Below are 14287 nucleotides of genomic sequence, written 5' to 3' on the forward strand. Positions count from 1 at the left end.
GGTCAGTAATGGGTCATCTGTAAGTGTTGGGTTTGGGGGATCTTTGGGGTGTGTGGGGGAGCAGTGGAGCCTTAGAACTCAGTGATGGGGTCCCTCGGGCCTTCTGAGGTCAGTGGGGTCAGTGACTGAGCTCCAGTTTTCCCATCTGCTGAATGAGCTGTCGTGGGGCCCATGGGGAGTTTGTGTGGTTCTCACTGCCCTGCAGAAATAGGTGGTAGCCCACTCACCCAGTTACTGATATAGGGCGGCATCAGCTTACTGTTGGCAGGTCCCTGGGCAAACAGCGTGTGAGATGGGACGGACATCAAAGGACAAGCGGGATGTCTACTACCGCCTGGCCAAGGAGAATGGCTGGCGTGCCCGCAGTGCCTTCAAGCTGCTACAACTTGATGAGGAATTCCAGCTCTTCCAAGGTCCCCACCTGGCGGGCGAGTCACCGGGGGATAGGGTGGGCAGAGGGAATAGACAAGTGCGCCATGTGTGCGGAGCTTCCTGTGGTAGGTGGGCTGACATGGAAAGTCTGTGGGGCAGGGGACAAGTAGGAAGAGGAACAGGTACTTGAAAGGAGTTGGACACGGATAGATGTGGGAGAGGGGTGAACTTTGCAGGGCTCAGGGTTGGAGAGGTGGGTACAACTGACCACTGCACCTTCCTGTGTGTGCTCAGGCGTGACACGGGCAGTTGACCTGTGTGCAGCCCCGGGCAGCTGGAGCCAGGTGCTGAGCCAGAAAATTGGGTGAGTGTGCAGCCCCAGATGGAGTGGCCAGGAGGGGAGGGCAGGCCAGGTCAGGGATGAGCCAGGAGTGGAGTCGGGTTGACATGGGCCATGCTGTCCACAGGGGTCAGGGCTCCGGCCATGTGGTGGCTGTGGACCTTCAGGCTATGGCTCCATTACCAGGTGTGTTACAGATCCAAGGGGACATCACCCAGGTAAGAGCATGTCTGGGGGTGTTGGGGCGTATCCGGGGCGAGAGCCCCTCCAACCTGGGGGCTATGGAGAGTGGAAGAGAAAGAGCAAGAGAGCAGAACCCGAGAGAGCGTAACAGTGGAGAAACAAGAGCTGGCAGGTCGTCATGGCAGAGACAGCCAGAAATGGCGGGACTAGGTCCCCGGAGAAGGAGCCCAGTCTTAGACCGGCAAAGCCTGAGGGTCTGGCTGACCCAGGGTTGCTGGCCAGGGCTGTGGGCAGGTGGGGTAAGAGGGCTGCGGACAGCGGGCCTGGGACCACTCATCCTCCTTCTCTTCTATAGCTGTCCACTGCCAAGGAGATCATCCAGCACTTTGAGGGCTGCCCCGCGGACCTAGTGGTGTGCGACGGGGCTCCTGATGGTAAACAGCAGGGGTTGGGAGGCCAAGCGGGGGCCCTGTGTGTGTCCTCCTCTGTGGCTCCCACCTCTGTTGACTTCTTTCACCACTTCAGCTACTCCCTGCCTCTCCCCTCTGCTCTCAGCTGTTCCCCGCATCTAGTAACTTCTCCCTACCCCTGCTTCCTGGTCTCTGCCTCTGTTTCCACACCCTACCATTTTGCCTTTGTCTGTTATCTCCCCTTCCCTTTGCTCATCTCTCATCTGCAACTGTCCATTTCTGTTGTACTGTGTGTTCATTTTTTTTTCAATTAGCCATTCGGTGCAATTTATTGAGCACCTGTTGTGTGTTGGGCACTGTTCTACACATGGGGAAAACATTTGTGAATAAAATTCCACTAATCTGATCTCCTAGACCTGATGTTCTAGTGGGAGCAGATGGAAAAGAAACAAGTGATAGCCATGTAGCATGTGAAGAGGTGAGTGCTACCATGAGGAAATCAATGAAAAGGAGAAGGAGACAGGAAGTGGCTGTTGGAATTTAATGTAAAGCAGATGGGAAGCCCCCCCCCCCCCTTCTTTTTAACACAAAGACCTAAAGGAGGCAAGAGAGTAGATCAGGGGCATATCTGGAGAAATAAAACTTCAGGCAAGGGGACCAGCCAGTGCAAAGGCCCCGAGGTAGGAGGGTGTTCGGCATGTACGAGGAACAGCGAGGATATTAGTGTGGTTGGATCAGAGTGAGTGAGGAGAGAGTGGTAGGAGGTGAGGTCAGAGAGGTGATAGAGGGCAAGACCCATGTGTGGGTCCTTGTGGGTCCTCACTGTGGCCTTTTCACTGAGATGAGGGCTCAGAGAAAACCAGGAGGGGGTTGTGAGCAGAGGAGGGCCATGCCGGACTCAGGTTGTAACAGGATCCCTCTGGCTGCTGTGAGGGTCGAGGGTACGAGGAGGAAGCCTCGGCAGTAGTCCCGGCGAGTGATGACAGTGGTGGCGGAGACAGGAAGAGGGTTGATCCAGGAGATCTTTTGAAAGTACAGCCAGCCGGACCTGCTAATGTTTGAACATGGATGTGAGGAGAGAATGGAAGATGTCAGTGGTACTATGGTTTCTGGCTGGAACAAATGGAAGGATCGGATGAGATGGGGAAGATGGTGTAAGGAGCGGAGTTTGAGCAGGAAGGTCAGGAGTCTGCTCTTGGACACACGGAGTCTGAGATGTCGAGTCCGATCTATAGTCAGGCGTTCTGAGGAGCAGTCTGGGTTGGAGGTAGAAGTGATAGTAATGGTACTCGTGTAGGAGCACCTGGCTGGCTCAGTCGGTAGAGCATGCAACTCCTCATCTTGGGGTTGATATTTCGAGCCCCATGTTGGATGTAGAGATTACTTTAAAAAAAGAAAATCTTTAAAAACCAATTAAGGATGCTTATGTATAATGTTGTTTTGAAAATTAAAATGAGTACCTAAGAGTTAGGAGGTCAAAATACTCATCCAGTTGGCAGATATTACTTTGCAAGCAGAACTTTAGCAGTGAGAGAGCCCGGGACGTGCTTTTAGCTTTCTGACTTCTCTGGGACAAGAAGATGGCCAGAACTGGATGGCCCGCCCTAACATTGTTCCTCTTGCCGCAGTAACTGGCCTCCATGATGTTGATGAGTATATGCAGGCCCAGCTCCTCCTAGCTGTGAGTAACCTTGGCTGCCCCTGCCTCAGTTTGGACCCCTCATGCCTGTCTCTGCCTCAGCCTTAGCCATTTGTCCCGCCCACAGGCTCTGAACATTGCTACACACGTCTTGAAGCCAGGGGGCTGCTTCGTAGCCAAGGTGAGTCCCAAAGAACCTGGTGAGGGGCCAAGAGAGGTCCTGGAGGGCCGCACTCATGCCTTCGTCTCTGCCTCCTCCCCCTACAGATCTTCCGAGGCCGGGATGTGACCCTGATCTACAGCCAGCTGCGTGTCTTCTTCTCCAGCGTGCTGTGTGCCAAGCCCAGGAGCAGCCGCAACTCCAGCATAGGTCAGTGGGGTGGAAAGGCCGGCCGGGCGGATTCACATCTCGGGGACACATCCTGCGTGGGGCAGAGGCAGCAGTCACCCCTCACTCCACCTTCCACCCGCAGAGGCCTTCGCTGTCTGTCAGGGTTATGACCCCCCTGCGGGCTTCCTTCCGGACCTGACAAAGCCCCTGCTGGACCACTCATACGGTGAGAGCCAGAGCCCTGGGCCCCTCCCCAGGGAGACTTCTGCCCCCTTATGGAGTTTTTGTCTCAGGAGGGCCCTCAGCCCCACCGTCCGGTGGAAATTCCACCCCTGTATGGATGTTCTGTCCCAGCAGGGCCCACATCCCGGTCCTCTGAGGGTTGCTCTCAGGCCTGCTGAACGTTCTGTCCCGAGTCCTGCCCCAGTGGAGATTCCACCCACCTCAGGTTCTAGCCCAGGAACTCAGTCATGCCCGCAGGTGGATACTGCACACCTGCATAAGAATTTTGCCCCGAGAGAGTCATTAGCCTGGTCCATGAAGAGGAAAGGCACAGAACCTGCTCTTAATGTGAGCACGCTTGAGTGACACAGGGTTCAGGCAGCATATGGTAGGATGGCAGGTGGACGTAAGTGCAGTGTGAGGAAAGCAGGGGAAGGTGATATTTCTAGAACAGGTGATCATGGAGGGCCTCCCTGAGGAGGTGATCTGAACCAAATGAAGGATTTGCTGGTGCAGGAATGTGAGAGTAGCTAGTAGATATGTGGGTAGGACTCCGTACCCTTGCTGCAGCCCGAGTCCCACTGGTCCCAGGCACCCCAGCCCTGTCCTGTCCTATTTCTCCCTGCTTGTCAGATCCAGATTTCAACCAATTAGATGGTCCTACTCGCATCATTGTGCCATTTGTGACCTGTGGGGACCTGAGCTCCTATGATTCAGACCGCAGTTACCCACTGGACGTGAGTGCCCGACCAACAGTAGGCGAATGGGGGGCTCTGTCCCAGGTTCCCAGGCCCTCACCATCCCCCCACCGTATGTCCCTGCAGCTGGAGGACGGCTCAGAGTACAAGTACACTCCCCCCACGCAGCCCCCCATTTCGCCACCGTACCAGGAGGCCTGCACGTTGAAGAAGAAAGGGCGGCTGGCTAAGGAGATCCGCCCCCAGGACTGCCCCATCAGCACAGCGGACACGATGTCCCAGCCCTTGGCTGCTGCCCAGCACCGCACCCTGCTGCCCTCTGAGGTCTGGAAACGTGTGGCCCTGAGCCCACAGTGACCCCCCCCTTTTTACTGCACCTCTTTTTACCCCCAGATCACATGATTTCTGGGGCCAAAACACTCAACCCTGCCTCCCAAGAGCTATAAAAATCTGTGGGTAAGACCAAGTCTAATGAATAGAAAAGCTTAGGCAAGTATCTGAGTCGTTTTTCTTTTTCTTGGGTAGGTGGAAGACAATGAAATGAATTGTTCGCCTTAATACATTCAGGTAAATTTGCCTTTTTATCTAAGAGTTTGAGTGAAGGGAACCTTCAAGAAAAAGCTCAGTAAAATTTCACCTTTGAAATTTTTACTTCAACTGAAGATTTTAGTAAGCCAGCCTTTATGAAGTATCCGATACTGTGTGCCAGGACCTGCTTTAAGCATTTTACATATTGAGGCATTTAGTAAACATTTATTAAGCACATACTGTGTGCTGGGCAGTGTTCTAGGTTGGCAGTTAGAGCAGGGAACAAAACAGGCAAAAATTCTGCTCCTCTTGAATCTTCTAGATTGGGAAAGAGGTAATAAACAAAACCAGCTTATGGATGCAGGAGTTTCTATACACACGTATACATGGACACACGCACTACATACACACATATATATACACACACACACATATAGTTTGTATTTCACCATAGCTTGAATTGTAACATTGTATATATACACAGGTGTATTTTATACACACAGGAAGGTAATATGGGATATGAAAATTTTTTATCTTAAAAAAAGTTTTCAGTTTGTTTATTTTGAGAGAGAGAGCATGAGCAGGGGAGGGGGCAGAGAGAGGGCGAGAGAGAATCCCAAGCAGATTCCACGCTATCAGCACAGAGCCTGACACGGGGCTTGATTGAGTCAGATGCTGAACCACCTGAGCCACCCAGGCACCCCTGAATATGTTTTTAAATAAGGTAGGGTAAAGAGAATCAGGAATTCTAGAAGTGCCAGTTTGCAGTTTTTAAAAGGGTTGCCGTGGAAGGGCTCGCTGAGCAAAGACCTGAAGGAGATGAGGGAGGGGATCCGTGTGTTTATCTAGGGGTGTGTTTATCTAGGGGAAGAACTTTGCGGGAGAGGAAATAGCAAATGTAAAGACCCTGAGGGGGAACCATGCCTGGTGTGTGAAGGAGCAGGGAGGGGCTAACCCTGTGCTGGGGGAAGTTCCTTTCTGACAGTGGCTTAGCAGGTTTTTTAAAGCAAGTCTTCCATTAAAAAAAGAAATGAGGGGCGCCTGGGTGGCTCAGTCAGTTAAGCATCCGACTCTTGATTTCAGCTCAGGTCATGATCTCGCGGTTCACAAGTTCGAGCCCCGCATCAGGCTCTGTGCTGACACCTCAGAGCCTAGAGACTTCGGATTCTGTGTCTCCCTCTCGCTCTCTGCCCCTTCCCCACTTTTGCTCACTTGTGCACTCTCTCTGTCTCTCAAAAATAAATAAAACATTTTTAAAAAGCTCTTCTAAATCAATAGTGAAAAGAAAATAGGAGAGTAGCTAACAAGCACAGGAAAAGCTGCCTCTCAGGGAACTGCAAGCTAAAACTAAGATGATTGACAATACTAAGTGTCTGGAAGAACATAGAACAATGGGAACCCTCATATACACCAATGGCAGCATAAAATGGTATGGCCACATGGAAATAGTGGCACCATGGAAATAGATAGGCATCATCTAAAGCCGCACGTGGGCTAGTTCCTCTCCTGAGAAATAATTACTGGAATTCCTAGCGGGCACTCTTTGTACCCCCAGACTAAATAGAGCCCAAACATCCCTTGACTGTAGAATGGGTCATTAAATCAGGTTATATTCAGGGGCGCCTGGGTGGTTCAGTCACTTAAGCATCTGACTTCAGCTCGGGTCATGATCTCGCGGTCCGTGAGTTCGAGTCCCACGTCGGGCTCTGTGCTGACAGCTCGGAGCCCAGAGCCTGCTTCGAATTCTGTGTCTCCCTCTTTCTCCTTGCCCCTCCTCCACTCATACTCTGTCTCCCTCTCTCTCAAAAATAAATAAACATTAAAAAAATTAAATCATGGTACATTCACAGTGGAGAAGTATACAGCAATGAGAATGAACATCCTACAGTTATAAAAATATATAACACCTTGACACTCATTAAACTGAACACATATAAAACATATCTTGTGCATTTGTATGTTAAGGTTCACAATAGAAGTGGGGGGGGAGTCACAAAACTGTTAGTACCTGCATGAACGATGGTTACAACAGAAGAAAGTGGGAAACGCATTTGTTAAAACTTTCTTTCTCCTCGATTTTAGTTAGCTGGCAACCTGATACACCTTGGAAGCTGTCTGCTGTCAGGAAAACGAGAACTTGTGTTGATGAACTTGTTTTCAAAAATCTCATCAACGGGTCCTGAACACCTGAGTGGGAACCTGCACCAACCACCACAAACCCAGCAAGGAAGGAAACGGGACAGAATGCCTGTCTGCACTGCAGACGGGATTCTCGGACGAGCTCTTGCCTCCTAACTCTTTCCAGGGGCATCCTGATTCTGTCCAGAATTTACCCCCAAAGCAGGGGTTCTTAACCTGGAGAGAAATCAGGAATATCTGTGAACATAACAGAGGAAAATATTACATCTTTATTTTCACTAATAATTGAACTGAAATTTCACGTTACCCCCAAATACAAATGCTGGCAACAACTCACAATAATAAAAGCAGTGCCTGTTAGCTTGCCACCGATGCAAATCAGTTCCTTTTTAATGTTCCGGTTTTTGCAGGCATCTCAAAATCCTCTTCATGTTTGTCACTACTTTGAATTATAGAAGATCTTATAATTTGATGTTCTAATAAAAAAGTCAATATATTACTGTATCCCAGTATTGTTTCATTTTAATATATATGTAATATTTTTTCTCATTGAGATATAATTGACATAATAATGTTATATAACTTTAAAGTATACAACCGAATTTGATACATATACCTAACAGTAAGTTTAGTTAACGTGTATCACCTCACAGTTACAAATTATTGTCTTGTGATAGGAACTTTTAAGATCTACCCTCTTAGAACCTTTCAGATATACAATATTGATAATTATAGTTACTATGCAGTACATTACATCCCTGAACTTAGATGTATGCCTCCAAGTTTGTACCTTTTTTTTTACTGCCTTCCCTGTTTTGCCCCCTGTCCCTAGCGACCACTGATTTGTTTTAAGTTTCTTTGAGTTTGGTTGTTTTAGATTCCACATATAAGGGAAATCTTCCCTTCCCAGTATTTGTCTACCTCTGACTTACTTAGCACAATGCCCTCAAGGCCCATCTGTGTTCTCACAAATGGCAGGATTTCCTTCCTTTTTGTGGCTAGATAATATTCCATTGTATATATAAATACATACACCACACTTTGTTTATCCATTTATCTGTCTACAGACTTCTAGGTTGTTTCCATATCTTGGCTATAAGATCCCCTATTAAAGATGTCAGAAAGGGGGCACCTAGGTGGCTCAGTCGGTTAAGCATCTGACTTTGGCTGAGGTCACGATCTCACAGTTTGTGGGTTCTAGCCCTGCGTCAGGCTGTCTGCTGTCAGCGCTGAGCCTGCTTTGAATCCTGTCTCCCTCTCTGCCCCTACCCCACTCACTCTCTCTCAAAAGTAAATTAACAAACAACAACCAAAAAAAGATGTCAGAAAGCCTTGACTGCAGTGCTGAGTTTCTACAATTCAGCAAATAGGAGCTGACAAACTCACCAGCTGTATAGGCAGAACCAAGTTTCTGCCTGTACCTTTACTCCTGTATCTTCAGAAACCCATTCTCTGTCTACACCTCAGCTCAGTGGCCTCAGGACCACCCACACCCCAGTCGGTGACCCTAGACGTTTCTGTGTGACCCTAAGGGTGTCCATACTGATTCTGTAATGCCAGATATCAATGGGGGGAGAGGCACACTATGGAATGTTAACCCAGGAATTTTCTCACCCAAGCAGTGTGACCCCGGAAGTGTATGACAAAAGTGTCCTCACAACAGCCTATGTGACCACAAGAGTATGTACACTCATGGGGCGCCTGGGTGGCTCAGTCGGTTAAGCGTCCGACTTAATCTGAGGACCCAGGAGCGCACACCCGTCCCCATTGCCCCAAGAGTATCCATCTAAATCTCCAAGAGTAGAGGGACACCTGGGTGACTCACCCAACTTCGGCTCAGGTCATGATCTCGCAGTTCGCCGGTTCAAACCCCGCATCGGGCTCTGTGCCGATGGCCCGGAGCTTGGAGCCTGCTTCAAATTCTGTGTCTACCTCTCTCTCTCTGCCCCCTCCCTGCTCGCACTCTGTCTCTTTCACTCTCTCAAAAATAAATAAACATTAAAAAAATTAAATCTCTGGGAGTAGTAACACACCAGCCTTTGGGACCTGGAAAGTATCTGCATCTCAGGCTCTGTGTCCCTAGTTATGTCCACCCCCATCCGTGTGACATCCAACATACACACACGCAAGTCCCTGTGATGAGAGCAAGGCCCAATCCCCAGAATGTGTGACCCAGCGATGTCCACACCCCTGAGTGTATGGCTCAGAAGCACCAGCCTGACCCAGACCCAGTCTCTGATTTCGAGAGCACCCCATCTGGCCCTGAGTGTGGATACCCTAGCCTTTTTTTGTTTGTTTGTTTCACATTTTATAATCTCATAAACAACCTCCAAATTCTCATGCTCAAGAAATCCAAGTCATCTCAATTCTAGTAATAAGTTTAACCTAGAATCCCTTTAACTCTCCAAATGATAACCTTTATATTTAATTTTTTGCCTGATGTGATTAATTTCCACATACCAATTTTGAGAGAAATCCCAGGGGAGTAATAACAGGCTGAAGAAGAGAAATCTCCAAAATTTTTAAAGACTGATGGATACCCTAGCCTTTACAACTCCAGGGCTGTCAACACCCATCTGTGTGACCTCAGAATTTTCCACGCCAAAGCCAGTGTATCCACAGAGGTATGTGTACCCCATATCATGTGTCCCTAGTTGAGCCTTTACCTTAGTCTGAGTGGCTCTTGGAGTATTGCCACCCCGGTCTGTGATGACAGTTTATTTTCCTGTCTGTGACCCAAAGCTTTCCATAACCCAGTTTGTGTCGCCTCAAAAGGGCACACACCCCAGTTCGACCACTAGTTTGTCAGTTCCTTGGACTCTGTGACAGCAATGGGTGTCCATTCCCCAGTCTGTGTGACCTCAGGGGTTACCACACCCCAGTCGCCGTCACCCCAGGGGCGTCTACAATGCAGTTCATGGCACCACAGGGGTATATGCACTCCAGTCCGTGTGATACCTAGAGAAATCAGAACCAGTCTCTGTGACCCTCGAAGTGTCCAGATCCCAGAGCTTGTGACCACAGAGTGGTGAAAACTCCAGTCTGTTTGACCACAGGCGTGCCCACTGCCGAGTATGTCAGTCCGAAGTAGTGCCCACGCCCCAGTGACCCCACCAAGGGCCATATGTCAGCCTTTGTCACCACAGGAGTGTCCCCCCACACGACCCCGGGAATCTCTAGAACCCAACGTGTGTCCTCAGGAACATAGCCCTCATCTGTGTTACTGCAGCATTGTTCACGCCCAGTCTGTCACCATGGGCTTTCCAGCTCCCGGTCAGTGTCCCCTAGGAGTGATCACTCCCCAGACCTTGAAATGCTGGAAGTGTCCACACCCCAGTCTGTGTCACCCCAGCAGGGCCCACAGCTGGCCTGTTTCTCTGGAAGTCTCCACACAATAGCCTGTCTGTGTAACCCCAGGATGATCAACTTGCTATGTGGCCACAAGAGTAGCCACCACCCAGTCTTCATGTCCCCAGTGTGGCATGCCCTTAGCTGTGTGACTCCCAGGCTCTAGGATCAAAGAAGTCTCCATGCCCCAAACTCTGACACCAGGGAGTCCCTCCCTGATCTACAACTCTAGGATAGTTTCCACACCTCGGTCTCTGTGGTCCCAAATTCATGCACTATACAGTCTGTGTGGCCACAGGAGTGTCCATTTCCCAGTCTGCGTGACCCTGGCAGTGGCCAAACTCCAGTCTGTATGATTCCGGGAATGTCCACACCCCAAACAATGTGGGTGTCTACACCCCAGTACATGGAGCCACAAACATGTCTTCATCCTTGTCTCTGTGACCACAGATGAGTCCTGGCTGTGTCTGCATCCCAGTGTTGACCACGGAGACATCCATCCACAGCCCAGCCTGTGTGAGCCCAGGACGGTCCACCTCACTCAGTGTGAATCCAAAAGTGGCAACAGCTTTGCCTTATGTGACCATGGGTGTTTCCACACCTCAGTCTCAGTGGCACCACGAGCGTGTGCATGTCAGACTGTGATCACAGAGGTGTCCACGCCCCAGTCAGGGGGACCCCACAGGCGTCTGCTGCTCAGCCTGTGATGTTTCCGGAGCGGTTTGATCCAGTACAGCCACTTCAGGAGTGTCTGCTCCCCAGTCTCCATGACCTGAGTGTGTCCACACCTAAGTTTCTGTGGTAGAAGCTATGCCCAACCCTGAGTGTATTTGACCCCAGTGTTGTCCGAGCTGCACAGCATCTGGCACCGTGGTGTCCACACTCCAGTCTGCGTGGCCTCATGAAGGTATGCTCCCACCAGGACGACCACAGGCGTATGAAATTCCTCCCACCAGGACGACCAGCCTGAAATGACTGGTGGATCCACACTCCAGTCTAGGTGACCCAGGGAGCCCACCCCCCATCTGTGTGTCTCGCGAGACATCACTGCTCCAGCTGGTGTGATCCCAGCAGAGTCCACACCACAAGCTGTGTGACCACAAGAGTGTCCATGGCCAAGCCTATGATAATCCAGGAGCATCTGCGCCCTAGCCATTTGACCACAGTAGCATCTACTTCCCAGTTCATGCATCTTCAGCAATGTCCTTGCCCTGATCTGTCCTAGTCCTAGACATCTAGACCCCAGGCATCTCCAGACCCAAGAATTTGGTTTTTTAATGTTTATTTTGAAAGGGGGTGCAGAGAGAGAGAGGGGGGCACAGGATCTGAAGTGGCTCTGCACTGACAGCAGAGAGCCTCGTGTGGGGCTCAAACTCACGAACCGGGAGATCATGAACTGAGTGGAAGTTAGTCGTTCAAACAACTGAGCCACCCAGGCGCCCCCAGATCCCAGAATTTGTGACTGTGTCCAAAGCTGAGCCTGTGTGAAACTAGAAGATACCAGACCATAGTCCGTGTGACCCCAGGCATGTCCACACCCCAAACGAGGTGATCTGAGAGGTGTCCAAACTCATCAGTGTGATGCCAGTGTCGTCCACACTCTAGTCTGTATGGCACCAAAAGTGTCCACATACCAATCCCTTGACTCCAAGAGAACACATCTCAGTCTGTGACACTTCAGGAGTGGCCACACCCCATTCAGTGTGACTTTAGCCATGTCCACATGCCAGTCTGGGTGACCCCTAAAGCCTCCGCATCCTAATGTGTAACCCCCAGGAGGGACCAAACCTTGTCTTTGTGACCCTAGGAAGTCCCAACTCCATTCAGTATGTCCCCAGGGTTGCCTACACCCAAATCTAGTGACTCTATGAGTGTCTACACCCCAATCTGTTTGATCCTGGGAGGGTCCACACCCCAGACTGTGACCCTGAGAGGATCCATACACAAATCAGTGTGAGCCCAGAAGGAGTTATGTCTAGAGGAAGAGTGATTCAAACAAAGGGGAAAGCCCGTGCAAAGGCCCTGAGGTGGGAGCGTTCTAGGTACATTTGAGGAACAGAGAGGAGACCAGTGTGGAGGGAGCAGAGTGAGCGCAGGGTCCAGTGGCAAGAGGTGAAGTCGGAGGGGTGACGAGGGTCTGGTCCTGGAGAGCGCTGCAGGCCACAAAAAGGACTTTGGCTTTTTCTCTGAGAGATGGAAACACAGCAAAGGTCTGAGCAGAGGAGAGCTGAGGGCTGACTTGGGTTGTAACAGAAGCCTCTGGCTGCTGTGAGGACAGACTGAAGCCCCCGAATCAGATCAGAGATGAGGCTGATCTCTGGAGGGCAGTGGCCCCAGGGGCCAGCACCATAACCACTTGGCAGGTTTCCCCAGGTTTCTAGTTCCAGCCCTCCTCCCGTCCTCCAGAAATGGGAGAAGCCATGGGGATTGAGTGAAGATGGGGACTGAGTGAAGATGATCTCAGTGTGGGGCCTTGGGCCAGCCCTGCCTTTCCCCAGGTCCCAGGTTTCCCCCTTTTGCAGATGAGNTCATTCCTGCCCTGCCAGTCTCTCCTGCGAGTCTCCACTCACCAATTCTCTCCAACCATACCAGGCCCATTGACGGTCCTCAAATACACCAAGCATTATTCCCACCTCAGGGCCTTTGCACCTGACATTGCCCCTGTGCCTGGACACTCTTTCCAAGATATATATGTGGTTCACAGTTACATGGCTGCCGTCTTCATTTTCCTTTTTCTGCTTAAAGATAATCTCGGGAAGCCTTCCCTGACTATCCAGGACAGCACCCCATCCCTCTCTACCCCTGCATCCTGCCTTGTGTTCTTCATAGCACTTGGCACTGCCTAATAAGGTACATCTACCTGTCGAGTCAGCCAGGGCCCTGAGTGTGGCCGCCGGGGAGGCGGGGTACACAGAGCGCACACAGGTGGAATTTTGAAGGGACCATTTACAGAGGTGCAAGGAGGGTTCCAAAAACCAATCACGCTGCCGAGCTGCCCCCAGACTGGCAGTGGAGGGGTGCTGTGACCGTTCCTGGGCTTGAGAAGGGCACTAAAGGAATCAGTGTTCCGAATCCTAGGGGAGGCTGGAGCCCAGCGCTGACTGGGGAGCACCTGGCTTTCTGTGTCCTCCCACTGCCCAGTTACTTGCCAGGGCCCCTCAGGCCAGCTTGGCTGGAAGCCAGATGTGGCAGAGTCCAGCTGATAAAATTCACACAGTCAACCTCTTGGGACACAGAGCAGGGGAAGGAGGGAGAACAGGACAAATAGAATATCCGGCAGCTTAATTTAGTGTTTTCCATCGTCTATCGAATAATACCGAGTATGGGAAGTCCCTGAAGGACAGGGGTTTGTATCTGTTGTTTTGCCTTCTGTGTTTTTAGTACCTAGAGCTGTACCCGGCACATAGTAGGTTCTTTTTTAATTTTTTTTAAATTATTTTTTAAATTTTTGATGTTTATTTAATTTTGAGAGAGAGACAGAGTGTGAGTGGGGGAGGGGCAGAGAGAGAGGGAGACACAGAATCTGAAGCAGGCTCCAGGCTCTGAGCTGTCAGCACGGAGCCCGATGCAGGGCTCGAACTCACAGACGGTGAGATCATGACCTGAACCAAAGTCGGCCGCTTAACCGGCTGAGCCACACAAGTGCCCCATTTTTTTTTTTAGTTTTTTAATGTTTATTTTTGAGAGAGAGAGAGCAGGGGAGGGGCAGAGAAACAGGGAGACAGAGGATCCAAGCAAGATCCTCACTGTCAGTGCAGAGCCCAATGAGGGGCTCAAACTCATGAGCCATGAGATCATGACCTGAGTGGAAGTCGGACACTTAACCAACTGAGCCACCCTGGTGCCCCCATAGTAGGTTCTTAAGAAACATTCATTGAAAGAATAAATGACATAAAATAATAGATATAAAAATATAATGCAAAAGTGAAGGGATAAACCTGAGACGGGGAGAACATATTTTCAAAATGCAGTATTTGGCAAATGACCAGGATCCAGAATATATAAAGAATACCTAGTTTCTAGAATATGTAAAGAATTCCCACAGTTGTGGGAATTCCATTTACGGTTGTGTAAATC

The 14287-nt window shown here is 50.3% G+C and overlaps 1 protein-coding gene across 5 annotated transcripts in view; it reads left to right on the forward strand.

Annotated features, from left to right (window-relative positions):
* The window catches only part of FTSJ1 (FtsJ RNA 2'-O-methyltransferase 1), an 8870-nt gene extending 1504 nt beyond the window's left edge, over positions 1 to 7366 (forward strand). Inside the window, exons 2-13 of one of the 5 annotated variants that reach the window (XM_077752943.1) lie at positions 255 to 413; positions 667 to 736; positions 840 to 930; positions 1251 to 1329; positions 2934 to 2986; positions 3072 to 3125; positions 3212 to 3314; positions 3418 to 3501; positions 4131 to 4234; positions 4364 to 4519; positions 4721 to 4762; positions 6806 to 7366. In XM_077752943.1, coding sequence (XP_077609069.1) covers positions 293 to 413; positions 667 to 736; positions 840 to 930; positions 1251 to 1329; positions 2934 to 2986; positions 3072 to 3125; positions 3212 to 3314; positions 3418 to 3501; positions 4131 to 4234; positions 4364 to 4519; positions 4721 to 4753 — 948 coding nt within the window. In that variant the 5' untranslated portion in view covers positions 255 to 292 and the 3' untranslated portion in view covers positions 4754 to 4762; positions 6806 to 7366. Of the gene's footprint in view, positions 1 to 254; positions 414 to 666; positions 737 to 839; positions 931 to 1250; positions 1330 to 2933; positions 2987 to 3071; positions 3126 to 3211; positions 3315 to 3417; positions 3502 to 4130; positions 4235 to 4321; positions 4520 to 4720; positions 4763 to 6805 lie in introns of all 5 variants that reach the window. The other 4 variants (XM_077752941.1, XM_077752942.1, XM_077752939.1 and 1 more) reach the window with 4 other exon arrangements.
* The last annotated feature ends 6921 nt before the right edge of the window (positions 7367 to 14287 follow it).

The sequence above is a fragment of the Crocuta crocuta genome, unplaced genomic scaffold (genome assembly GCF_008692635.1).
Source record: "Crocuta crocuta isolate KB4526 unplaced genomic scaffold, BGI_CrCroc_1.0 scaffold943, whole genome shotgun sequence".
In the NCBI taxonomy this organism is placed as follows: Eukaryota; Metazoa; Chordata; class Mammalia; order Carnivora; family Hyaenidae; genus Crocuta; species Crocuta crocuta.